General features: G+C 57.9%; 1 protein-coding gene and 1 long non-coding RNA gene across 3 annotated transcripts; both read left to right on the top strand.

Moving 5' to 3' along the window:
* The first annotated feature begins 8,028 nt into the window (after window positions 1-8,028).
* On the top strand, window positions 8,029-20,654 carry LOC120596790 (uncharacterized). Its single transcript, XR_005651233.1, has 3 exons — window positions 8,029-8,179; window positions 15,406-16,566; window positions 20,413-20,654. It is a non-coding gene; the product is annotated as an uncharacterized LOC120596790 (long non-coding RNA).
* A 940-nt stretch (window positions 20,655-21,594) lies between these two features.
* Window positions 21,595-25,743, top strand: PTMA (prothymosin alpha). 2 transcript variants are annotated; one of them, XM_039855250.1, is made up of 5 exons: window positions 21,595-21,840; window positions 24,457-24,528; window positions 24,762-24,855; window positions 25,356-25,429; window positions 25,672-25,743. In XM_039855250.1, the coding sequence occupies exons 1-5, from the start codon at window positions 21,796-21,798 to the stop codon at window positions 25,717-25,719; spliced, it is 333 nt and encodes a 110-aa protein (XP_039711184.1). In that variant the 5' UTR covers window positions 21,595-21,795; the 3' UTR covers window positions 25,720-25,743. The 2 variants fall into 2 exon arrangements, with proteins under 2 accessions (XP_039711184.1, XP_039711183.1); XM_039855249.1 differs by having other exon boundaries at window positions 24,759-24,855.
* Window positions 25,744-26,354: the final 611 nt, after the last annotated feature.

Here is a 26,354-nt window from a genome sequence, read left to right as displayed (position 1 = left end):
CACACACAAACTCTCTGAGAGGAGGGGAAGAAAGATCGAGCTGGCTCAGGGGCTGAAAATCGCTCAAGCTCCATAGACATTTGGGGACTAAGCCTTGGGGTTAGCCTCCTGGGTGCAGTGTCTGACCTTAAGAAGCCTCCCACCTTCCCAGGCCCTGCCTGTGCGAAGGCCTGGAATGCCCAGGATGGCCACCAGGGGGCGCCTGAGCACTGAATAATCCCTTCAGCCCAGCCTCTTCCCAACTAGAACGTACTGACGTCGGCTACATTGCAAGCTTTCAGATTTTGATATGTATTAACTCATTTAACCCACGATTGTATGACCTAGGTGCTCCCATCATTCTACTTTTATTGTGGGTACACAGTAAAGCGGGCATAATGAGTTACCTCATAGAGTTGTTATAAGGATTAAATAAATATGTTTATGTGCAAAGGACTTGAAACACTGCCTAGTTGTTATCATCGTCCCCGTTTTATAGATGGAAAAATTGAGGCACAATTAGCAAGGAGTGGCCCTCAGGATTCAATAATGAGCAGGCTGGTTCCAGGGTGTGGGCTTATCCAGTTACTAGAACCCTGATAGGTCCAACAGGGGCTCTGGGAGCAATGGGGAGCCACTATTGAATTTTAACAGAGAAGGGACAAGACCTAGTTTGCATTTCTTATAAGTACCATGTGCTAACTGATTGCACCACTGGAGCTCCAACAAGCCTAGTTTGCATTTCATGCTGGCTATGGGGTGGGCCAGCCTGGTGGCAGGGGACTGGTCAGGTGGAGGCTGTCACCATGGTCCAGCTGTGACCAGTATGGCAGTGGAGGGGTAGAGAAGACAGATTTGAGACATTAAGGAAGCAGCCTAGAGGATCTTAGTGACCAATTTCATGCCAGAGCTGGGGGAGGAGACAGAAAGCAGTGTAGATGGGGAAGCAGACTAGGGAGAGGATAGGGTCATATGGGGCATCAGAGGGGAGAAGTCTATGAGCCCCCCAACCTGCCCTCTAGCCTTGACCTTGGAGAGGGCTCCAGCTCCACACCCTCAGGGCTAAAGATAAAGGAAAAGCAGCTCTATCTTTCCTGGAGAGTCTGAGGGAGCGTGAGAGTCAGGAACCCTAAACCCTGGCTCCTCTCTGTTCAGGGCAGGGGGAGCTCTGGGCTCATGGGGATGGCACTGTGCTGGTCTCCCCCATCCTGCCTGGCACCTTGGCTCTTGCCCACAGGGGCAGGACTATGGAGTTCCACCCATCCTCTCTGGCTGTCTGTCTGTCCCCAGCATTGGGACAGAGTGCTAACGTCCCCACCCGACACACACGCGGAGGCTTCAGTCTCACAAAGCCCTCTCTTCTGCGGGATCTCCTTTAATACTACCTGGCAGTGTGCCCTTAGGATCTTGGTTTCACAACTGTAGGAGCCACCTCTGGGGTAAGGGGCTTACCCTGGTCACGACAGCTTGTGCCTGGACCAGTCCTGTGCCAGGACTTTGCTGCAAATCATGGGCTCTTACCCCCTCCACTCCCAGCACCATTAGGTCCTTGGTGTCCATTTTGGGGAGATGGAGGCAGCTGTGCTCAGCAACTTATGTCTGCGGAGCTGAGAATGGCACCTGAGAGAGAGGGACATGGTTTGGAGTCACCAGGGCTTCCGGCGCAGAACCAGGGGCCAGCTTCAGTCCCAGATAGGGGAACCTGGAGAGGAGGGAACCAGCTGGGTGGGGCACAGAGCCTCTCGAAAGGTGGGGGTGGAGTAGGACACGCCTGGGCAGGCAAGTGGGGACAAAGAGGGCGCCAGCACACCTGGCCGCCAGAGCCCGCCAGCCCGGATTCAAAGCGCAGCTGAGACGGTGATTGGTGGCCGGGGTCCCTGGCTCCACCCCTTCTCTCTCACCTCCAAGGCAGCTGGGAAAGAGGGATGGAGTTGCGATGGCCCCTCTCTCATCTGAAGTCCTTAAGCAGAAAGCGGTGGCCTCGCTGGCCATGAACTCAATTAACTCCCTCTCGGCCCCAAGCCCTGCTGTTCCCTTGTCTGGCGTTCTGGCGACTCCCAAAGCTGCCAGGCTGGAGTGGCCCAAACCTCTGGTAATCCAACCACCCCTCCTCTGCGCTTTCTGTCCTTCGGCCCGCAGCCTGCTCCACTCGTTCATCCCCCAGCCTGCCCTCTCTGGGTGTCCCCTGTTCTCTGACCCCTCTCCCAGTCCAGCCACGAGACCCTGGCCAGGTTTCCGGAAGGGGCAGCTTCCTGGGCTCTAGACCTTTGGGCACCCAGGCGCTCTAGTGCCCGGGAACCCTGCCCTTCGGGTCTTCGCAGCCGGGCCTCGGGGAGCCCCGCGCGCAGCCGGGCCGGGTGCGGCTGTGGGGGGAGCCGGGCGCACAGGTTGCTGGGCTCCGTGGCGGCAGGCGAGGGGGGCTGGGCAGGAACGCGACTCAGGCCTGCGACTCAGGCCTACGCCCCGCCCCCGGCGCAGATGGCAGGGGCGCGGGCGGGTCGCGCGCCGCGGTTCCGGGCTCCGGTTTCGGCCGCGAGGGGCGGAGCGGGCGCGAGGGCCCCGCAGGGGCCGCGTCCAATCAACCGCCAGGCCGAGACTCCCAGCTGCCAATCACGGCCCGGCCCGGCCACCCCCGCCCTGCCGCGTCCTTTGTTCCCTCTTGCCCCGGCGGCCCTCGGCGCCGAGCGGTCCCTGCGGCCCGGCTCCCGGCCTCCGCTCTGCGACTTCTGGCCCGCGCGGACCCGGTTGTGTGCACGCGCGTGTGTGCAGGGTCCGCCCCTGCCTGTCCCAGGGCACATTGGGCCCCGCCGCCAGGGACAGGTTTCCCCGTGACCTTGCACACTCATGCGCCCGCAGCTGTCCCAGGGACCGCAGGAGGGCCTTGGCCAAAGCCCCAGAAAAGCTCTTATGAGAGGATGAACTTTGACCATGGGTGGGGGGTTCGACTGAGCACCGGGCCGCAGGCAGTGGTCCAGCTCGGGCCCCACCTTTCCTTCCTGGGCCGCGGTTTTCCTCGCTTTCTCAAGCTTCCTTGCCTTCGCGCACTCAGGCTGTTTCCCTGCCTGCTGCCTTTCCCATGCACCCATCATCTGATGAACCCGGAGTCTTCCTTCCAGATCTGCCTTGGGGTTGCATCCTCTGCGAGGCCCCTGGGAGTCGCAGGTGCCTCCCTCCGATGTCCCCACACCTCCCCCCAGCCCCGTCGCCCATCACGTGGTCCCCTCTAGTTTGGGTTTGGGCATCTCAGCAGTGAGGCCCCCAGGGACTCAGATTCAGTAATCTCAGCTCATGGCAGAGCCTGGTACCCCATGCCTGTGTACTCAAGGGGCAGCAACAAGCCATCATCTCAAACGCTTTGGGGTTATACAGCACTTTCGGGCCTGATCTAGGTCGCGCCTGAGACAGGCTTGTTGCCCCAGGCCTGCTGTAGGATTAGAAGAGCTAAACTCTGAAGAAGAATGAGTGCCTGGTAAGGAACCACACGCCCATGCAGGCCACAGCCCCTGCCAGGCCATGGGCTTGCCCTTCCAGAGCCGCCGCCTTATCAATTCTCAAATCCAGTGGACACTCCTCCTGCTCTCCTCCCACACCCTGCAGTCCCCTCCCTGACCTCTGAGCCTACTCAGGACTCCATCCTCCGTCCCCTTCTCCCCTTATCCCTTCACCTTCCACGACCTTATCCACTCCCAGCCCTCCACCTGCCCTGCCCCAGCTTGTCTTCTGGGGCCCTTGGAGACTTCCACCTGGACATCCCTCAAGTAACTCAAACCCAGTTTGCCTCAAACTCAAGGTGGTCCTCATCCTGCCATGCCTGCTTCTCTATCTGTAAAGGACTCACATCCTGACCATTGTCCAGGCCAGAGACCTGGGTGTCATCCCCACTCCCCTCACCCACTATCCACTGTGACCAAGTACCCCAGGTCAGGCTGCCCCCCTTCCCCAAGACCAGTGCCTTGGTCCATGCTCTCCTGCTTTTTGCCTCTTCTAATCAGCCTCCCTGCTCCCCACCTCCACAGTCTGCAGGGCCTGCCACTTGTAAGGTTTTGTCTCCCACTGCACCTCAGCGTCCAGTCCCAGCTCCTGACAGGGCCCTGCCATCAGGCCCTGCCTGCCTGTCCCAGCCATAGGCACACAGGCTTACTTCAGCTGAAGCCCTTGACACAGGCGAGGAGGTCGAGTCCACCTTTCCAGAACCCCGGAATAGAAGCGGTGCCAGGCACTGCGGCGATCGGAGGAACAGTTAAGGCCGGGCAGTAGACTGGCTCTGCAAACAGGCTCTGCAAACAGGCTCACTTCGGTCTGGGCCCCGGCTCTGCACTCACCCACTTTGTGACTTTGGCTCTGTTACTCCTACCTGGCTCTCATGTCCCAGGTGAGTTTAATATGGGCTCTTTGAAGGGCTAGAGGAGAACTTTGGACCCAGGGCCAAGAACAGGCAGGGGCTGCCTCCCATCCCAGGACTCCCCAAAGCTCCAGTTTCTAAATCACCTGGGGGACAGGCAGGGCCTGAGATGGAAGAGCCAGTTGGGAGGCATTGGGTAGGAGGGAAGGGGCAGGGGAGCGGAGGAGAGGCTGACAAAAGAGACCAGCTGCTGTTTGCACACAAACCCCAAGTTGATAATGAGTGGAGGGGCGGGGGCGGGGCAGGAACTGTCTTGGCAGGAGCCTCTGCCAGCTGAAGAGTCTGCCCAGGATCATCATGCCCCGCCCTCCGCCATCCCCCACTCTGGGCCCTCGCTACTCACACCCAGCGATACAGCAATACATCTGCTCCTAGGACTGCAGTGGGGGTTGGGGGGTGGCAGAAAGGGCCTGGTCTGGGTGATCTGACCCCCTCAAACCGAGGCTCAAATCCTTCACTTCAGGCAACCACACATCCTGATTGCAGCCCCAGGAAGGGCCAAAGCCCAGTAGAGCTCACGGGCGTCAGCGGGCCCAGGGCAGCCCAGACTCCAATCTCTGAGCTCCTGGTCAGAATGAAGGTCTTTGGAGGAGCTCTCAGTGCCTGGAGCTCGGTAGAAGCGGGAGGCTCCCAGATGTGAGACCTGGAAGAGCCTTTTGCCCCTGGGGCCTCTCCCCAACAGGGGCAAAGTGGCATATCAGGGCCGGTGGGGGAGCTAGCAAGTTTCCATCAGCCCCCATTAGTACGAGGCGGGTCCATGGGTGGCCCACCAGACAGGATGAAGATAAGGCCCACGGACGAAGGCTGGGACCCTCGGTATCTGGAGGGGGAACCCCCACCATCTTTGGTCACCCTCGCCCAGAGGGGCGTGGCAGGGCTTCCCTTCCTGCAGCCCGGGGCCCTGTTGCATCTGAGCCCAGCTCCCCCTGCCCCCGGAGTCTGGCTGGCCTATTGGCATTTCCCCTGGGCCAAGAGCTGCCCCATGCCCACAGCCGGCTCCTGCCATGTGGACTGTGGGTGCAGCTGACAGGCTGTGCCAGCAACAAGAGAGTGCGCTCCCACTGTTGCCGCATGCCAGCCTAGCAACCGCTCCCAGGGGCCGGGAGAGGCAGTGCGGGGAGGGTATGGCAGCGCTCACGCTCTGCTCCGCCTGCTGCCTCTTTCCCTCGACGCTTGAGCTCCCTGCCAACACCTGCTCCAGAGTGGGGTCAGCCTGGCACCAGGCTCCAAGGATGCGGCAGGACTGTGGCACACTGCACATCGCCGGGCCTTGGGCTTCTATGAGCCAGTCCCTAAGGAGCCAAGCTGTGTGGGGAGCAGCAGAGACGAAGACGCTGTGTGGACCGTGAGGGCCGGGCAGAGCTCTGTGGAGGAGGGGGCTGTTTCCGTCAGATTCCTTCTCACCTCTGCTCCTCTCAAGGCTGGAACGGGTTTGGGTGCAGCGGGAGGGAAGAGAGGGCAGTCCAGGGAGGCAGCCCAGAGAGAGCTGGTCAAAGTCTTAGAGATGGGAATGACAGGCGCAGGAGCAGAGGTTCACAGGAGGCACGGGGCCAGGTGACGGAAGGCCTTGATTACCAAGGTGAATGAGGACTTTATTCTGGAGTTTGTGGGAGCCAAGGAAGATGCTGAGCAAGGAGCAACAGGATAGGGACAAGGACAAGGTGGACAGGGCAGTGGGGAGACCACAGCTACAGTCCAGTGAGAGGAGGCAAGATGATCTGTCGGGGGCGGGGTGGGGACAGGGGCCCTGGTAGTGCAGGATGTGTCCTTGAACCCGTGTGCAGTCTGAGTAGGCGTGGGGGTGGGTGAGAACGAGGGCCATTGGAGCAGTGGCCTGCACAGGGAACCCCTGTAGGATCTCCAGGGTCCCAATGCAAAGCCTGGGTAGCACCAGGGAAAAGGTGGGGTGGGGGCAAGAAGCCAGCACCCACAAGATTCTAGATGGTGAATGGGGCTTGACATAAAAAGGCCATCAGGGTGTAGAAAAATAAAGCTGTATTTCCCTCACACATGCGTGTGTGTGTGCACATGTGCCCATTCTGTGAGCCTGAATGAATGTGTGCTCGGCGCCATTGTCCCTGAGCTGGGTTTCACGAATGAGCATAGGGCCAGCCTCGGCAGGGGCTTTGGGAGCACCAGGCCCTAAGGGTGGAGAATTGGCCCACTTAAGACCCCAAGGCCAGTGCTGAGGCGGCCGGCCTGGTGCCACCCTGAGAGGGGACCGGGCTGGCTGGGGCCCAAGGCGTTCCCCGACCCACCCTCCCAGGCCCAGGCCACAGAGGAGGCATTGATGAGAAAGAGGAGCCCAGAGGCCACTGCAGCTGGCGCAGCATGGGCATCGCTGGGCCTTGGAGGGGGAGCAGGTCCCTGCAGCAGCCAGGCCTCCGTTAGGCTCCAGGCTCAGGTCTGAGCACCTGTGGTCAGCATGGGAGCTGCAGGCATCTTCGTCCTGCGGTGCTTCTGTGCAGCAGGCAGAGTTGCCTGCTCAGTGCCTGCACATACCTGGAAGGAAAACCATGGTCTGCCTTCCCAGGTGCTGGCAGGAGGCAGAGGACCCCCCTCTACCCTCGAACCCCACAACGGATGGTCTCTGCCTTGCCTAGACTTCTTCAGTGGCCCTCTGCCACCAGGCGGTATTGGGGCGCCTGTGCCTGTCTACCTCTCCGGCCTTGCTTTTCACCACTGGACTCCCAGCGGGCCTTTCACTCACCCAGCTAGTCCCCACCTCACTCTGATTCTTTGCTCTCTGTGTCCTAAGCCCATTGGGGCCCCACATCTTTACCCTCCCTTACCTGCCTGGCCAACTCTCAGGCATTATATACCTCCCAAGCCTCAGCTCAGGCTTGCCTCCTCCATAGAGCCTTCCAGGATTTCTCTAGGCTGGCCCAGGCCTCTTAGGCTCCCTCTGCATTTTGCAGGCACCTCCAGCATGGTTATCTTAATTATCACGCTAGATTACAACTGCTCACATGCATAGCTCCTTAGGGATGGAACTCACTCAATATCTTCCTCTCTCTCCTCATACGAGTAGACGTTAGAGTGGCTAGTGGCCGCTCTGCCCCTCTGACCTCGTGCTAATGCCCACATGAGCTTTCCACCCCCGGGGACTACCTGGCCAGGTGCTTTTAGCTGAACAAAATGCAGGTGCTGTAGCTGCCACAAGCCATTTACAGCCCTCCTGCCCGAGGTCAGGTAGATGGACGTATGCAAGGACATGCACACTCACACCAGCGTGCACCCACACACTGACACCTGCATGCTCAGACAAGCACAGACGCAGACACACACACATCTGCACACGTGGACAAATACAAACATAGATTTGAACACACACCAACACACACACTGATACATGCTGACACAGACAGATATGCACACACATCCACAGCACACACAGGTGCCCACAGACACATCTACAGACATGTGCACACATAGACCCGCTCACATACGGGCACACACAGACATGAACGTATATTTGCACACACAGAACACACATGCACACACAGGTATCCACCAGTACGCACCCAGCCAAGCCTTGGGTGCAGGAGGAGGAACTAATGATCTAGGCCCGGCAGCCACCACTTCCTTCCTCCCGGAACCCCCAGGCCAGCAGAGGGCGCCCGAGGCCCCTTCCCTCCAGGCCCAGCCCTGGCGGGAAGGAGAACACGTGGTCACAACCCGTCCTCCCAAACCAGGTTCCCTTTGTTCCTCTGCCCAGGAGGTGGCCACCATGCCTGGGGACTCGCCAGCCACAGAGTCCTGCAGGCCCTGCTTGGTTGAGCTCTTTTCTGCCCCGAGGTGAGTCTGGAGGGCCCATGGGGCAGTGAGAGGACCAAGGCTCAAGGCCGGTGCCAGGCATGGGATGGCAGCCACTTCAAGGAGGGAGAGTGGCCCATCACTCCCTGCCCCTCTAGGCAGGACCATGCACCCCCAACGGCCCTACAAACCCACCCCCCTCACAGGCTGCAGCCTTCACCCCTCCTCATTGTCTCTCTAAGGGTTCGTTAACATGTTCCCTGGGAGGGGGACACAGGAACACCGAAATGGGAGCTAGGACCCCAGAGGCCTTCAGTCCTCTCCTTTCGCCAGTGTCTAGCCCTTCCGGCCCCACTGAGCTTCTGGTGAGGCCTTTGATTTCTTAAGGACAGAATCCAGAGGTCTCCCCTCCCTCAAACCCAGAGTCCTGGAGCTGGCCAAGCAGGGGTTACACATGGGAGTCATTCAGGACCCAACTCTGCTGCTTACAAGTTAAGGGCCTTGGGCTTGTGATCTACCCTACTGAGACTCAGCTACCTTCTCTGTAAAATGGGCATCCTTAACAGTCCCTGCCTTGCAGGGGGATGCAGGGACAAATGGGGCGGCATATGCAGAGCTGGTTTGGGGCCAGGCACAGGGCGCATGGAAGTTGGCTGTTATCACTGTGGTGGTTAGTGTGTGCTGAGCCCTTTCCTGGCTGAGCCTTTGGAATGGTGTTTGGAGCCCGGCAGAGAGCTGCTCAGTCTTGTGCTCACTGAACCCAGGGACATGCGCAGGATGGGGGTCAGCCCTGGAATGCCGCACCTGTGCCATCAGCAAACAGCATGCGTCAGGGAGCACCTGGCAAGGCGCCAGGCCTTGTTTTCCAAGTGATTTGTTTCTCAGGGAGTTGAGTGTCTATTCCTGGTGGGGCCCAGCTCACGACCTGGCCATGTGCCCTGGCTGAACGAGGTTCTATCTCCTCCTTCTCCTAGGAAGGGAGGAGGACTAGGCTGGCCCTCCTTGCTACTCCTCCCCAGGTCCCCTTCCCTGTTTCCTACCATAATTAGGCTCTTTGCAGCTCGGTGGGGGGTGGGGGTGGCTGTGCCCCTCTCCACCCCCGACTCAGGCTGGCTCAGGGTAAGGGTCTTTCCCCCACTTGGGGGCATTGCTGCCTCTCCTAAGGCAGGTTTGGAGCCCTGGCCAAGCCTGTTGCAGAGGTGGGCACACCTGTCCCCCGCTGTCTGGCCCCTTGCTCAGTGGTCAGCTGTGCATGGGGCTCCGCAGGGCCTGGGCAGGCTGCTCTGGTCATTAGTGGTCCGGCCTCACTCCAAGTGAATTAGCTGGTCCTCGGGGAGTGAGCGCTGAGGCCTGCAGGCTCCTGGCACTGGCCAGTGATTCATTCACCACAGCCTCACCCCTGCCAGAGGCCAGCAGCCTGTCCCTGCCCCAGCCCAGCAGCCTGGTTGGTGGCTGGGGAGCAGGAGGCTGGTGCCCAGAGTGGCCCTGGCTGCCCGTCCATCTGCCCCTATCATCCTATTAATCAGGCTGCTCCCCTCTCCCTCAGGCCACGCTTGCCTCCATCTGCAGGCCCCTCCCACATGCAGGCCTGGTGGCCCTGGATCCGCGCCTGGCCCTGCTTCCGCCAACCTGGCCTGCTGTTCCAGGCTCTGTCTCCAGCTCCCTTAGTCCCCTGGGCACCTTGAGGGACCCAAGGGAGGCCCCCTCATCCTCTTTTCCCCTCCCTATGTGCCTTCTGCCCCCCTCAACCGAGGCCCTGGGATCCACTTGACTGGTCTTGATGAAAAACAGAAGCTCTGCCCATGTACAGGAGGCTCCTGGTAACTGCCTGGAGCCAGTCCCTGCAGCCTCGGTCTGGGTCTCAGCTTTAGGGCTGACATGGGTGAGGAAGACACCACCTGATCTCTGCCACACAAGCCCTTAGAGTCCCCCTCCTATTTTCATTTGCTCAACAGGAGACAGGTGTTCAGAAGCAGGTGTCGATGAATGAATGAATAAATGAATGAATGAATGTCCTTCCCCCACAGCAAATGTGGCTTCTCTTCATCAACTCATGTGACTCACGTCTGCTCAGATCTCTTTGGCTTGAAATCTGTCCCACTGCAGCTGCAGAGTGGAAAGCGCCTACATTTTGCAGCCAGAAGACCTGAATCCCGAACCCAGTCTGTGGACTCTAAGCCCACAGGTCCTCCCGGTCCCATGGGGCTGATGCCCGCCCCCGCTCCCCAGGTTGGCTCTGAGGATGAGGCCGTTTATCTTGTGCAGGGAACTTGGGCATAGTGATACCACCCAAATGGCAGCCACTGGAGGACTCTGCCCTCAATGCTCTTCCTGGGGGGCCTCCCTAGCACATATGTGTGCAGTTTCCCCTGCATTGTTCTATAATCCTTGATGGTTGCTTTGTAATTGCTCTCAAATGGTTACGTCATAATGAATAGCATCTGCAGAGCAGTTGACGGTTTACAAACTGTAACTTCTTCCTCATCCCCTTCTCACCTTTACAGAAGGAAACTGAGGCTCAGAGAGTTCACCGATTTCTCTAAGCCCACAGAGTAAAGAGGGGGCAGAGCTCACCCTTCCCCAACCTATGGGGCCTGCTGGTCCCCAGCCCACTGTGTCCCCAGTTCCAGGCAGAGGAGCGGGGCACAGAGGCTACCTGGGATCTGATGACTGATGGGGAAGGCAGGCATTTCACTCAGCACCAGGCAAGCTGGGTGCATGGGTGTCTACGCACTTCTGTGTGCTCACCTGTGTGTGCAGGTGTTCAGGCTGAGACCAGGCGACCCCTGAAGGGGGTTTATGGAGGGATCATGCCTCCCAGGGTAGGATGTGGGACCAGGTTAGTTCCACAATCCCTTTCTGTTTGTAGGCTTAGGTAACTCCGAATCTTCTAGAAAAAGGTTGGGCCAAATGAAATGTTTCTACTGGAACAGAGCTTCCATTATCACCCAGATAAGCTACATTATTTACTGTTTGTTTTATTTATTTTATTATTGTTTTAGTTAGAACACTGAGGTACCAGGGAGGTACAGAGATGTGCCCAGAGGCACAGCGAGGTGAGAATTGGAGATGGAGACAGCTAAGCGAGGAGCCACAGGAGGGGCTGGGCCAGAGGAGAGGGGAGGAGCATCAGTAGGGAAGGCCGGAATCCACCTGGAGCAGCACTCATCACCTGTGAAGTTCCAGCTCCGATGTTGCTTCCTCTGGGAAGCCCTCCCTAACTGCTCTGGTGGCGCTCAACTGCTCTCTCCTCTGTTTCAGCTGCTGTGGCCCTCGACACCTACCTCGACCCTCCTGACTGTGCCTGCCTTCCACGCTCTGTGTGTGTGTGTGTGTGTGTGTGTGTGTGTGTGTGCGCGCGCGCTGACATTTGGGAGGGTTAAAAAACTACAGAAAAGTATAAAAGAGAATGAAGCGAACACCCATGTACCTGCAGGGACTGGCTTTGTGCCCCAGCTACTGGGTGGGAAGGGATCTCGCATGACTGCCGACGTCGCAGGCACACGCTCGTGTCTGCACAGGCACGAAGAACACACGTTGCCGGACATGGATACGTGTGTGTACTTATACTTCCAAAGCGCGTGCACGCCCGTCGTCGGGAGGTTGAAGGACAGGACCCGGGCTTGTTCCAGAGAAGAGAGAAGCTGGGCGGAGGCCGGGGGTGTGGCTGCTGCTTGCCTGCCATGTGCCTGTCTGCTGAGGGTTCCGGGCGGCCAGTCTCACTTGGTGTTTCTGTCTGGTTAGGCAAGGCGGGCTCCCTCATCTACGGTGAGCTCACAAGTGAGCCGGCAGGGTGGCGGCTCCCTGACCCTATTTTCAGGGTTTCAGGCTACAACACTTGGCTGTTTCTCGGCCTTTCCTGCTGGCTCCTCTGCCAGACCTGGGCAGCCAGAAGGCAGCGGACAGTGCTAGCCCCTGGAGGACTTATGCATGGGTGTGGCCCCTGTGGGCAGATCGGGGCTGAGGTCCCCTGGGAGGGGAACCTGAGCACAGGGATCAGAGCCTCAGGGCAGAGCTGGGTGACCTCGGAGCTGGTGCCATCAACCACACAGCCACAGTTTCTTGAAAGGCAACAGTCGTGAGCCTTGTGTGCCAAGAAGGGAAATTACCACCAAGTCATAATAATAAAAATTATCAACAAGCTCTAAGTTGTGGGTTGCTTTGTCACTGAGATGTGAACAAAATGACTGCTGCCAGTGTCCCAGAAAAGCTCAAATGCCCCATATTCTGCAGAGAGGTTCAGCTCTCTCCGCCAGACCCCAACTCAGCACTGGAGCTTCAAGTGCTCAGCTGGACTCAAGAGCTCCAAGCCTCAGAGGGAGGCTAGGGTTTTAAAGGGGGTCCCCTCCACATTTTACTGGGCATGTCTGAGCCCCTCGAGGTCCTGGGCCTTCCCCAGGGGGTCCATTCAGGGAGCGAGCGGCTGAACGGTGGCTCCTCTCTGAAGGACTGGCCAGGTAGCCAGTTCTGGGGAGTACTGAGCTACATTTCCTTAAGGCTGAGCCACATGCCAGGACTCTGGGGACATTACTGTCACTCAATGAGAGAGCTAAACCTGAATTATTTGTTGTGTATGCCATGAAGGAGGCCACCAAGAGAGGTGGCTGATTTTTCACTCATCCTTAAATAATGCAAAGAGCTTTACCATCTCTTGGAAAGTCCCCCCCAAACACAAGAGAATGGCACGGGGAAACGGAAGGTGGGATGGGAATGAGGTGTGAGGAAAGGGCAGAATCGCCGCGCTCCATCCGGGCAGGGGATGCTGGGAAGGGCCGGGAGAGTGACGGGCGACCATTTATGGAGCCAGGACAGGGGCAAAGGGACCGGTGCTGGGCAGCAGGGCGGTGCGGGATGACCTGTCTCCACCTCACCAGCTTGCTCTGGGGGCCTCCATTTCCTCTTCCGTAAAATGGGTCACCTACCTAGACTGGTGTGAGGCTTACATGGCACAACCTGCGAGAAGGTGCTTTAGGTATAAAGGGCTCTGGCTTGTTTAATTACCACTTTAATTAATTTAGGCCTCTAAAGAAATACCTAAAGGACAATAGGAAAAAAAATCACTGAAGGAGTTGGGCTAAGGGAAAGTGGGGTAGAGACAAGAGGGAGCTGGGAGTAGGGGCAGTCCCCTGCCCCTGGGGTGTGCTCTGGAACCCCGAGGTGCCCTCCAGGTGAGTGCTGAGCTTCCGGTGGCCCAGACAGCGAGGAAATGTGATTAGTGACAAGACACGGAAGGTCTATAAACCAAAAATGAAACGAGTGATTCGAGAGAAGTCTTAGGAGGTTGTTACTGAATCCCATGTTAAATATGAGAAAACTGAAGCTCATGGGGGTTCATTTTGGCTGAAAAAACTTTAAGCCACAGAGGCTGCCTGGAGACGCCCCCATAGGAGGACAGTTGGGGGGACCCAGAGTTCATGTTCCTAACCTCCAGTTAACACCGCCTTGCTGGTGCTGAGGCCTGAGAGAAATTTGTCCTGCGAGTTGCTCTAAAAGCGACCTTGTGCAACATCGTACTTTCACAGCCCAGAGCCAGGCCATGGGAAATGGTAGCCTGGAGATACGTGCAGGCCCGATCTTACCAGTTTGTCTACTGATGCCATGAAAAAGCACAATGGAACACCCTGGGAGCTCTTAGCTTTTAGTAGGCCAATTTTCTGGTGAGGCCTTGGCAACGAATAGTTGCAAAATGCTCTTCCCTGCAGATTGCCAGGTCTCACCATGGCTTCTTGCCTCATGGCCAGAAGTCACCTATCTGGAAAGCATTCTCTGCTCCCCTTGCAACCTGAGAGGCATCTACTGGGGGACTGAGGACCTCAGTTGGTGAAAATAAACACCTTGCCAATCAAGAGAGGAAACCCCAAGATCCTGTCTGTGCCGTTCGAGGGGGTGGTGGTGGGCAGAGGCTAAGGGAGGGAGGGGTGCTTATGACCAGTGATTTTTCCCTTTGAAAGCTGGAGGCTGCACCTGCAACTGCAGAGCGTGAGGCTCTGGAGTCAGGCTGCCCGGTCGCAAATCCCAGCTCTGCCGCTTACTTTGGGCAACACCTGCCCACTCTGTGCCTAGGTTGTCCCTTTTGTAAGGTGGGGATAAGAGCAAGCCTTACAGGATTGAATGAGTTAATGTGAATGTGTGTCTAGAACTCAGATCGATGTCCAGCCCAGAGTTTGTTCACTGAACAGGAGCTGCCATTCTCACATGGCCTCTCTACCACGTATACCAAAATGTGCCGGGGTTTCGACTGTGGTCACTTGTGGTGGCCCCGATGGGGCAAGCCAGGGTCCAGAAATGCCCCTCTTCCCACTGACCTCCCGCCCCACGTCCCGTTCATGCACGTGCCCGCCTCGTGTCCATGCCGGAGCTGCCCATGCTTTCATTCCTGCTCTCTCCTCTCACATCTCACCCTGACTCTTGGCCCTGGCCAAGCCCTCCTTGCTCCAGGAAGTGCCCCCACCCTCTCTGGTCTGCCCTAGTCTCGCAAGCTGGTGTCAGCCAGGGCCCTGGACATTCAGCGAGAGGGAGGTTGGGTGGCATGGAGCCCTGGCAGCCAGGGCCAAAGGGGCTTTCTTCCCGGCCAGGGGCCACTCTGCTGGCAAATCAGGCTCCCGCTTGGGGTCCCATCTGTAAAGTGAGGTTCTTGCCTGTCCTCTCCTTCTGCAGGGTACTTGCCATAACTGAAGTGTGTTCAGTTTTTCTCTGCTCCTCTGGCATGGAACAGGTGTCAACGCCCTGGGATAAGGGCTCAGTGGAAGGTTGGGCCCAATTCCATTTGATTCAGAGCAACTGAATAGTCATTTCAGGATGAAGTATGGTCAGATGTACGAGGTACGGGGCCATGCCAGACCTGTCCTCACCAGCCCCAGCTCATGGTGCCTGCAAGGAGGTGGGCGCTTACGTGACTGTCTGTGCCAAGAGAGCCCCTCGTTTCGGCCCAAATGATGGGAACAAGCTGGGAAGGTGAAGTCACTTGCTTAGAAACAGTGTCAATCAAGCCTAGGGGCAGATTCTCCAGTCCCTCGAGTGCCCCACTCCTACTGGTGGCTCCGTGAGGAAGAGAGGCTGGGACTGAAGAGAAAAAGCACAGGGAGCCCCCACTATTGCTAGGCGACAGCCCTTCACGAAGCTGAAAGCTTTAAGTAACCGGAAGCTGGGTTCTCAGCTAAGGATGTGTCTTCGTGCGGGTCCCGCGCTGCTTTGAGAGCGGTTTCATGTATGCTCACTTATTAACATTAATCATTCATTTCTAATTTCCCTTTTATCTCTTTCTGCAGATATTAAGAACACATTTTACTTTCCAGCATGAATGCCCCTGAATCGAAATTCGGCCTTGTTTAATAGTAGTGGTGACTTCTGAAGAACATTCTGGAATCCATTTTATCATCCCGACAATCTTAATTGAGAAAACCTCCAACATATTACACATGGCCCACAGGAAACTGATTACTACCAACGTGATAAATACTTTGGGGGTCTCAAAACCATGCTTAGCCAGGGACTGTGCACCTCAGAGCGCTGTGGCCCGGTGAACAGCCCAGGACAGAGCGGGGACAAACAGCCGTGCTGTGCTCACCCTGGGAGCAGGGCCATATTCTCTCCATTTAGCAAGTGGGAAAACTGAGGTCTTGCCAGCAGCCGAGTGGATAGGGAGGTGTCTGGCTGATGCTTTTGAGGTAACACTTTGAAAGCACCTAAGTGGCAAGAGAGAGTGGCTTGGAGAAAGCTGCCAAGTTAATAAATGGTGACGATTCAAGGCCTGGCCACAGGCAACAAGTGGAGAACATGCTGCAGCTGAGCTAAGTGCTGGGCCAGCTCTCAGTTCGCGTGCCTGAGCCCAGCTTTCCGCTCAGGCTTTAACTGCACAGAGCTCGCTCTTCCCTAGAAAAGGTGCCGCCAGCTTCCCTTCCCTGGGGAGGTTTGAGTTCCGGGGTCACTCTGCCTCCCATTTTGAGATTTTCCTAGAGAACTGTCCAAGCGAGAGCCTCACGTTTTTTTCTCATGTGAGAGTCTCCAAAAACCTCTTAGAGGACAGAACATTTTTGAAAGAGCCAGAGGAATCTCCTCCCCCAGTTCTAGAAACTCTTGCTCCCACCTGGATCTAGAAACTAACAGATTCCCATGCTCATGACTGCCATTGCACATGGCAGGCGTCACCACACATGGCAGGCGTCACCGCACATGGCAGCTGAGCGCCTCCCGGGAGGGTGTGGGAGCTGCCGATCCGTGCGCCGCCAGCATGCTCTGTGATCTCCACTAAGCCTTTCAATCCTTCTGCTCTGCCATGTGCACACCAAATGCTCCCGGCGTCACCCTGGGTTCTCCATGGCAAAGAGAAGTGCAATCCAAGCTGGAGGCTGGTTTTGGATCGAGGGCCACAAGACCCTTCTTCTTGGCAGTGGTTATAGATTTCTTCAGAAACGCCATTCAGCACATGCGTAAGTACCGGACAGTGCGACCAAGTGTCCCAGTGTGCCCGGGCATTTCTTGGTTGTAGCACTGGGAGCTCTGCGTCCCAGAACAACGCGGACAGTTGGCCACCCTGTCTGTACTCCCATTTGGGGTGAGAGAGTGAGCAAATCTTGGCTGGTGGTATGTCCTCCATCCCTGTATCTCCTCCCCTCAAACAAGGCTGGGGTGGCTTCTCTGCCAGGGGTGAAGGTAGAAAAGACCCGTTTGAGATTAACAGAAAAGAGGAAAGAGGAAACTCCGAGATGTCAAAGAACTTGCATTTCCTCAACTTCAAGGTTACCTGGGCACACAGACCCTCAGCTGGGGCCCACTTGAGGCTCCTGTTTGCTGGGTTCCCCTGTGGGGCTGGGTGTCAGTCAGGAAGTGCCAGGTGTGGAGGTGGCCAGTTAAATGCCTCCACATCACATACAGGTGTTTAACCTTTCCTTGGGGGCACCATTCTCACAGGCTCTCACAGGCAGGGCGACCGGGTGAGTGCCTGTGTGTGTGCTCCCCCAACTGGTACCTTCACCTGCCACTGTGATGCTGTGCCCACACACTCACAAACGGTAACCAGAGCTTAAGCAAAACACCCACGGAGCTTGAGCTACGCAAATAGGCATGCACACATGGGAATGGGTGCAGAGGAGGGGGCCGGGAAATGGCACAGGCAGGCAGAAGAGTCCTGGAGACACTGCAGGGGGCATGTGCATGAGGAGTCCAAACTGGCACCTCTGCACGAGTGGGCTCCAGGGTGGCGATGGCCATGTACACAGCACACACACCTCCCTCCTCCAGCCTCCTTTCTTGAATTCCAGTCGGGGCTCCAGTTTGACCAGTTTAGGGGCAGACCCAGAATGTCAAGAGATGTGCCCCACTTTCTCCCTGCCAAGCAGGAGCCTCTTGGGGCAGCCAGGCCTCTGCGGGTACCAGGGCCTGTGGCATAGCCCTCCAGGAGAACGGGCAGGCCTGGGCGTGTTGCACAAGGGAGCAGGCGTGGGGGGTTGGGGGGGCTCTTACACAATCTCGTCCAGGCTCAACAGGGCGGGAGAGTTGAAAGGCCCCTGGCAGCTCCCCAGGCTCTTGTGCTTGGGTAAGGAAACCACAGGCTGAAACTCCTGGTTTCTGAAGGGCGGGAAGGCGGGAGTTTTTGAGGCCTGCTCTGCGCAGGCTGCCTCCCAGACTCTGTCATCCCTCTGAGGCCAGAGGGGCCGCCAAGCATGTCAGGCCAAATCACAGGCGTCCAGAAACTCAGCTAGGCCAGTGCCCTCATTTCCCACCGAATATGGGAAGAATTTGCTGAAGACGTTCCTTTGTAGAGTCCTGCAAACACTGTGAAACCAACCCACTTAGGTACAGATGGCAGCTGGAAAATGGGGTCCCCAGAACACTGATGGTTTTCCTGGAGGTGCCAGACACTGTCAGAAGCACTTCTCGAATAGTAACCCCTTCAGTTCCCACCATAGCCCTGGAAGGTAGGGACTGTTATCATCGTCTCCATTTTTTAGAGGTGAGGAAGTAACTTGCCGAATTTCACACAGTGAGCATGTGGCCGGGCTAGGATCTGAACCCAGGCAGCTTTACCAGCATTTATATCCTTTCTAGTCTTTTGCGAATCAAGCAGAATTGTGATACAACCATTTAGGAATAGGTTTAAAATGGCTTTGGGGCAAGTGTTGCAAACTTAAGTGCCTACAGGGCCAGGGAGGTGAAATGAATGTGTCTCAGGCTGGGCAGGGAGAGGTCTGTGGTCCAACTGGAGAGTGTAGGCAACCCAGAGATGTCCTTATGCAAATGCCCTAAACACAAAACTTGCCTGAAAGCCATTTGGGGGCTGCCTTAGAGCAGCTCTAACCTAAGCCCAGTGCACCTGAGGCTGTAAACAGAGCTGGACCTGGAAATGCGGCCTACCAGGGCACACGGGCTGGTTTTGGAGGGGTTTGAAAGGCCACAGAAGCAACGAAGGGCAGAAATGCATCAATGAGTAAAAGTGGGGAGTTGCCTGTCACTGGAGGAACCAGGCTATGATAGCTTAAGTCAAATGCCACACTGCTATGGCCAGGAGGAGGAAGGGGTCCAAGGAGACCACTTCTGCTCCGGGGCTCATCTAACATTGAGGATTCCTCCATTCTAGGATTTTTAGCCTCAGCCTAGTCAGTGACTGACTGAATCACTTGGTTACTCCAAGTCCCTTGCTACAATCCTTTGGTCTGCTTTTCGGACTCATTAAAAGGAGAGTGATATCACATTAGAGGTTGAACCTGTAAGTTTGCTGATTTTCAATTGGTTTTGACCTACAAAAACATCAATTTCATATAATTCAACCCTATAATTGTCCTACCTACTTGCAAGGTTCAGAGAATAAACGAAAAGGCTTGAAGCATGAGCCAAAGGCTCACTGCCATGTACACAGCACATGCTCAGTGAGTGCTTGGTGAATGTAAATGCTGATTCCAGAACCAGGTGGCCATGAACCTTCTTTACACACTTCTAGCCACAGCCAGCTGCATTGGGACAGGCAAAGCAGTTCTTCGAGGGAAATTCACATTCACCCGGCTCCTCCCGATGCACCCCCTCGCCCCCCTCCCCCATAACGGTCAGAATCCAGAACAGACACATCTAGTTTTCAGCTGTGAACAAAGAGACGTCTGCCCAAGGCCACCATCCAGAGAAGCCGACTCAATTGCTTAGATGTGGCACAACCAAGTTCGTGCTGCATCGGGGTTTTGTTGACTGAACAATCCCCTCGAGTGTAACCAGAGCTTTACGGATGCGCCGCAGGTAGAAGGCGCTCTCTGGCCTCATTTATGATGCCGCACAAACCTCTCAGAGAAAGTGGCACAAAGGAGGGGTGGCGGCGGCAGCAGCCAAGGAGCCCCTTCATCCTCTGAGGCCAAGGGCGGTCGCAGGTCCGCGCCTCAATAAAGCTGGCGGCGGCGGTGGAGGGGATAGAACAAAGAGTTGGGACGCGTAGTCCTCGAGGAAACCATTGCGAGTCCCTTAGATTGGCGCGCGCTCACCCTGGGGAGAATCCCACCTCCAGCCATCGGGGCGCCTTGGGGCAGGGCGGAGATCCGGCTGGCTCCCCCTCTGCCGCTGCGAACCCAGGACCGGATGGCGACCGTCAGGCAGCGGGAGGTGGCGCGGCGCCCCCGCCCTGTCCAGCACCCGCCGCACGTTTCTCCTGGCCAAAAGACAGGCAGTGCGGGCTTCTCACCCCACAGAAGACAACTCGCTCGCAAAAGCCCCACAGGCCAGCAGCCGGACTGGCAGATGTGCTCGGGGATGCGGGACTGACGCGTGCGGGACTGCGTGAGTGGGAGGGGACCCAGGCCCGGCTGGCGCTCGAGCACTCTGCGCCTCTTCACGGCCAGACAGCGGAGTCCGAGGCCCAGGGTGGCAGCCCGGCGAGTGCGTGGTAAACTCAGTAAACGGGGTCTCGCAGTGGGAATGGGGCCAGCTGGCTCCTGACCTAAGAAAACCAAGAAGAGCGACTCAGTCTCTCTTCTCTCCCCTGACTTCAAGCTCTTACTGGACTTGGCAACTGTCCCTTCTCCACGATTCCAGACTCCGGGTTTTCTCCATTCCCAGACGGGCGGCTCCAAGAGACAGACAGCGTAAACCGCCAATGGCAGAACGCAAAGCGTCAACTTTGTGTTCGCCCGCCACTCTCAGCCAGTGTGAGCTCGTTTCTCCGGAGTCCCGCCTTCCGTGTGGGGCGCCCCCTTTTGGCAACACAGAGATGGACCCTATCTGTCGCCATCTTGTGTGTGGCATAGATATTTGTCTAGAACATATTTCCACCCATTCTAATCTTTCCTCTCACATAACAGGTTTCTTAATTTGACAACCAAGTGCGGTGGCGATAAGGAGTGTGTAGCCTACGGTTTTCGGATCGTCTGCTTGGGTTGCATCGCCACGTCACGCTCGCCGAGTCCAACGCCATCTTGAGTGTGGCGCCTTGATGGTTCCCTTCTCAGGGCTCCGCGTGGTTCCCTAAATGGCGCCCCAAACGTCAAGGAGAGCCCGAGGACTATCTCAACTGGTTTAAGGGACAACCACTGCCATCCAATAACTCTCAATGTATAAGTTCATGTGTCTCTCGCGGCCGCTTAAGTGGGATGAGAGAGGGGTTGACTCGATGGCCGGGTGCTGGAAGGACGCTCCCTGAGGCATTCGCGACGGCAGTGACCGTTCGAGGCAGGCGCTGTCCAGAACCCTGGAGTGCGACGCCCGCGAGCTGTCGTGCTCGAGGGCAGGAGCCCGCATCGGCTTGAGTTCCCTCGATGTATTAATCACCCAGTTATGTGTACTCGGCACGGAGCCCGCTCGTCGGCTGGCTTAGGGGACGAACGCAGGGGGCTGGTGGTGAGCGACGAGGTGACCTCCCCAAAGACTCGGGGCCCACGGGGCTGGGCAGAGGAGGTGTACATGGTAGAGAGATCGGGCAGCTCAGGTGCGCCAGTCTCGGCCTCGCGTCTTAACCGCTCGTCGTGGGGCTAACGCCCACTTGCGTGGGGACAATTCTTGGTCGAAGGTACCCAGGAGCTGGGGACAAGCATCTCGGCGGGCACTGCAAGGGGCACCGCCCGGGGCGAGCGCAGCCTAGCACCCGGCCTTCCCCTCCCCCTCCCTGGCAGCCGTCGTAGTGCCGGCCGCCACCTCCTCGTCCCTCCCCCTCCTTCCGAGGAGCCGCGAGGAGGCGGGGGACGGGAGGCTGGGCGGGCAGCTTTGCCGCGCTTTGGCTTTTTGCGTCAGCAGCCCCAGCAAAACAGCGGCGGGAGCGCGCGCCCTTCCCCCGCGGCGTCCGCGCCGCCGAGACCCAGCAAACTCAGGACCTGAATGACAGTGCGGCCGGCGACTGCGCAGCGCGCGACGTACCAAGGCACTGCCGCTTTAAGCACGCTTGCCCATTGTTCGGAATGGAGCCAATGAGCGAGCGCCCGCTCCCTGCGCTCAGCCAATAGTCTTCGGGAAAGGGAGGCTGAGCGCCGCCCCCCAATCTATATTAAAGGATCTGGCGCCGCGTGAGTTCCCCACTGGCTGCTCTGAAAAGCCATCTTTGCATTGTTCCCGTGTCTGGCTCCCCGCTCGCCGCAGCCACCTTTGCCGCGCGCTTCCTCCACCGCTGCGGACTCCGGCAGCTTTTCCGCCAGAGTCTTCGAACTCTCGCTTTCTTTTTTGTCCGCTGCATCGGATCACCGGCGTGCCCCACCATGTCAGACGCGGCCGTGGACACCAGCTCCGAGATCACCACCAAGGTGAGGCTGGACGCCGCCCGCCCCTTCGGGGTCCGCGCTTTCGTCGCCGGAGCGGTGTTTGGCGCGCCGCGGTTGGGCTTCCCCGAGACCGCTGTATCTCTCCTGTGGGGAGCCTGGCCCAGGCCCCCAGGCAGCTCACTCTTTGTGTGTGCGGGGGAGGGGGCGGGAAGCTCTGTGGGCAGAGGATGCCCGTCGTAGAGTGGGGCCCGGCGCCCTCGGGGACCTGGCGGGGGGGGGGCGCGGAGGCCGAGGAGCTCGCGGGAAGGTTGCTCCACACAGCTCCGGAAACTTGTTTGTGACTCGTCTGAGCGGCGACGGGAGGAGAGGGGCCCGGCTAGGGGGTCGTCGGCCCGCAGGGCGCACGGAAATAACTTTGAAACTCCAGCGCGTTTGGAATCGGAAGTGCTGGGGGGGCGCGTGTGCGGGCCGGCTGCGGGAAGTGGCGGCTCCGCGGCGAGCGACCGCCGGCGGCGCTGCTCTTTGTTCGGCGCCGGGCTGCCCGGTTTCGCGCCCCGCAATGGGTCTGAGGAGGTTCTTCCACACCGAGTCTGATAAGGTGGAGTGGGCAGCGGGCCGGCCGCGACGTCAGTCGTCCCCGCGGAGGTGTGAAGGTCTCCGCCTCGGGTGCCGAGGAGGCGGGGTGGGCGTCCTCCCGGGGGCAGTGCGCCGGGAGCAGCCGCCCAGCCTCGGTGATTCGCCAGCGGAGCCGGGTTTGGCTGAGGAGCGAGCCCACGCGCCGGAGGAGAGGAAACGGAAAGTGAAGGAGCGGCGCGCCGGGGCGCCGGTGGGCGCCCCCCGCGGTTGCCCGGGAGCACCGTGTGTGCGGTCCCTCCGGGGGAGACGCGGGCGAACAAAAGCTGCGGCCGCGCTTGGCCCGTTGTGGGTTCGTGCCGGGCGCCAGCGTTTGTCGGGGTCCCGCGCTGCGGGTTCACTGCCGCTCTCGGTTCTGAGGTCCGCGTTTGGCGCAGCTCCGCTTATGCGCGCCGCGTCCGTCCCGCTGCCCGCCCGGGAGAGCGTCTCCGCCCTCGGCGGGAGCGCGACACTTTGAGACGGACCAGCTTTTATACCCTTGTCTGTCCTCTCGTGCCCCTGTAGTGACGGGCGCGAGTCACCTTGGCGTCTCCTTAACCCTAGTGCCCCTGGCGTCACCTCTTGTCTCCCAGGGGTTTCTCCCCCGGCGGAACCGAGCTTGCGACCCGGCGCTCCGCAGGGGCTCCTGCCGGTCCCCTCTGGGCCCAGCCGGGGACCAGTTCGGGTGGGAGGATCGGCCTTCCCCAGCGCTGGCATTTGCGTACCCCCAAGGTGATTTCCCGCTGGTGGCAATAAATAGTCCCGAGGAGCGCGTCCCCGACGGCCTCGGACTGTGAGGCCGAAAAACCCCGGCGGACTTAGGTGCGGCCTCCCGCGGGACTTTGCCCGCCAAATGCGGAGATGCAAGCCCGCGCATTTAGGCCTGAAGGGGGGGCTGCGGGGGCGTCAGCAGCCCGGAAAACGCTGATGGCGTACCTCCCGCGCTCGGCGGGGCCGGCGCAGCCGGCGGGCTACGGGTCTCTAGGGTCAGGGGCGCACTTGGCGGCCCGGGGCCACGTGCTCCGCGCGCGCGGTGCGTGCCGAGGCCCGCGCGCAAAGCTCGCCGGGCGGGGGCTGCGCGCCTGCGCGCCGCGACCTCCCCGCCCCCACCCGGTCCCTGGGGCTTCGGCCGCCAGGGGGCGGGAGTGCGCGGTGCGGGAGTCCGCGGAGGGCCGGCTCGGGCGAACCGGGCCGACAGGTGCCCCGGAACCGCTCGAGGGCTATGTTGGCAGCCTGCCCAACGGTTTCGGGTGGAAAAAGTTACGGGGCTTCAGGCTTCCCGCCTCGGCGCTGCCCTTTGGAAGGCGGGTCGTGTCAGCCCTGAGAGGTACGCGTGGACGGAAGAGCTAGAGGCGAGGAGGGACATTGGGCACTCCTAGCAGCGCGACTCTGAGCGAGGGAAAGGCCTCGGGCTAGGCACGCGTCACCTGAGCCCGGGCCCATTTCAGGCCACGGTCTGCGACCCTCTGGGACGGGTGCCAGATATGGGTTTTTCTCAAGGTTGGAGTTTGCCAGGTCCTAGACTACCATGGGTTTGCGCTGGAGCTCAGCTTCGAGGACTCTGGCTGGTGAGGCGACCTCTGGTTCTGCCCGTTCGCTCCCTCCCTTTCCCTTCCCTGGCTAGTCCACCCACGAGACTTCTCCCGCAGTGTGGCCCTCCCTCCTGTGCCTTATTTATGGTACATACCTGCTGCTTTCCCAGAAGGATTTGTGAGAGGCGGAGCTCCCTGTGCTTAGAAACAAGTCTGATGGGTGTGTGTGAGAGTGAAGTGTTCCTGGGCCCGTCTGCCCGGCCAGACGGGTTTGGGGCTGTGGTGCCACATGGCCTTTTCAGTATGATTCTCTAAGGGCTGAGAAATCGGACAGGCTCATAACCACAGACACACTCCGCATTCTGTGGCCTTTTTTTCCACGGGTTGCACGTGCATTATGCAGCTGTTAACTTTGGTAGTCCAGTCAGCACTGCATACATGCTTGTAACCTTGGGCCCCGTTGCCAGACCTGGGTTGCTTAAAAGACTTACTGGTTCCCTCTTCCTTTTTGAAGGATTTGAAGGAGAAGAAGGAAGTTGTGGAGGAGGCAGAGAATGGAAGAGACGCACCTGCTAATGGGAACGCTGTGAGTGTCCATCTGCTCATGACCCGTAGCAGCTCTTGGCCAAGAAGTTCTCTTCCTCCGGATGATTTTGGACTTAGTGCAGGGTGGGGGAGGAGGCTGTGTGTCAAGGTCTCCTCGTGGAACTTTAGGGGCTCTGAGGCTGTAGGAGCAGTGGGCAAGGTTTGGAGGAAGGGATGGGCAGAGGTGTGATGCTCCGTCTTTGTTAGTAACCTGGTATGTTTTCTGTTGAGGAGAATGAGGAAAATGGGGAGCAGGAGGCTGACAATGAGGTAGATGAAGAAGAGGAAGAAGGAGGGGAGGAAGAGGAGGAGGAGGAGGAAGGTGATGGTGAGTATCCTTGTCTGTCTCCCATTTTGGAGGTACTTTTCCCTGGCCTCTGGCACAGGGGGAGAGTTGGGGGCTCCCAGAGTAGGGGCTGTGGACCACCTGCAACTGGGCTTGTACCTGTGGAGTCTGGACTTTGCTTGTTTTGGGCTGTTGTGAAGTGTGCCCCACACTCTCAGTCCTGGACAGCTCTTTCCACTCACCGATGTGGGCCTGGCCTCCTGGTGCAGATGTTTGGGCCCGGGGACCCTCTTCCCTCAAAGACAAGTGCCTGCATGGGCATTGTGGGTCCCCTGTGAGCCTGGTTTGTCAGGCAGCAGAGACAGATCCAGGGACATTTCACTCTAGCAAATCTATTACTGAGGGATTTCCTAAGGAACCGCAGTTGAGTCTTCCTTTTTTGTGCATTCCCATCCCTAGTGTGGCTGCCTCTGGATGGGAGGGTACTAAGCCCTCCCTGGTTGAGGAAGGCAGTGTGGTTTACCTAGGGCTTGATTCTCTAGGTGAGGAAGAGGATGGAGATGAAGATGAGGAGGCTGAGGCAGCTACGGGCAAACGGGCAGCTGAAGATGATGAGGTGGGTTCTGGCTTGAGGGGAAGGGGGTTGGGATCTTGCACCGTAGCTGGAGGGGCTGATGGGACTCAGGTGTGTTTGGGGTGCTGTATGTTTCTGAGTGGCTCCCTCATCTTGAACAGGAAGGAACGTGGGCCCAGCTTCCCAGAGCTCTAGATCCTCTGGAGCTGCCAGTAGGAGCTGAGGAAGTTGGTGGGTGGGCCCAGTGGGTTGGAAGGGGACCTTGACAGTCTTTCCCTACCCAGGATGATGATGTTGACACCAAGAAGCAGAAGACCGATGAGGATGACTAGACAGCAAAAAAGGAAAAGTTAAACAAAAAAAAAAAAAAAGGCCGCGTGACCTATTCACCCTCCACTTCCCGATCTCAGAATCTAAACGTAGTCACCTTCAGTAGAGAAGAGTCACGCCCAGCCCGTAGCGTGGGTGTAGCCACCCGCAGATGACACACGCTCTCCACCACCCAACCAAAACCACAACGTGAATTTGCAACAGGGGAGGAAAAAAGAACCAAAACTTTCAAGGCCCTGCTTTTTTTCTTAAAAGTACTTTAAAAAGGAAAATTTGTTTGTATTTTTTATTTACATTTTATATTTTTGTACATATTGTTAGGGGTCAGCCATTTTTAATGATCTCGGGATGACCAAACCAGCCTTTGGAGCGTTCTCTGTCCTACTTCTGACTTTACTTGTGGTGTGACCATGTTCATTATATCAAAGGAGAAAGAAAACCTTGTAAAAAAAGCAAAAACAACAACAAAAAAACAATCTTATTCCGAGCATTCCAGTAACTTTTTTTGTGTATGTACTTAGCTGTACTATAAGTAGTTGGTTTGTATGAGATGGTTAAAAAGGCCAAAGATAAAAGGTTTCTTTTTTTTCCTTTTTTTGTCTATGAAGTTGCTGTTTATTTTTTTGGCCTGTTTGAT

The sequence above is a fragment of the Pteropus medius genome, unplaced genomic scaffold, assembly GCF_902729225.1.
Source record: "Pteropus medius unplaced genomic scaffold, Ma_sr-lr_union100, whole genome shotgun sequence".
NCBI lineage: Eukaryota > Metazoa > Chordata > Mammalia > Chiroptera > Pteropodidae > Pteropus > Pteropus medius.
Note: the sequence above shows the minus strand (reverse complement) of the source record. Positions and strands in the feature narration are given on the sequence as shown.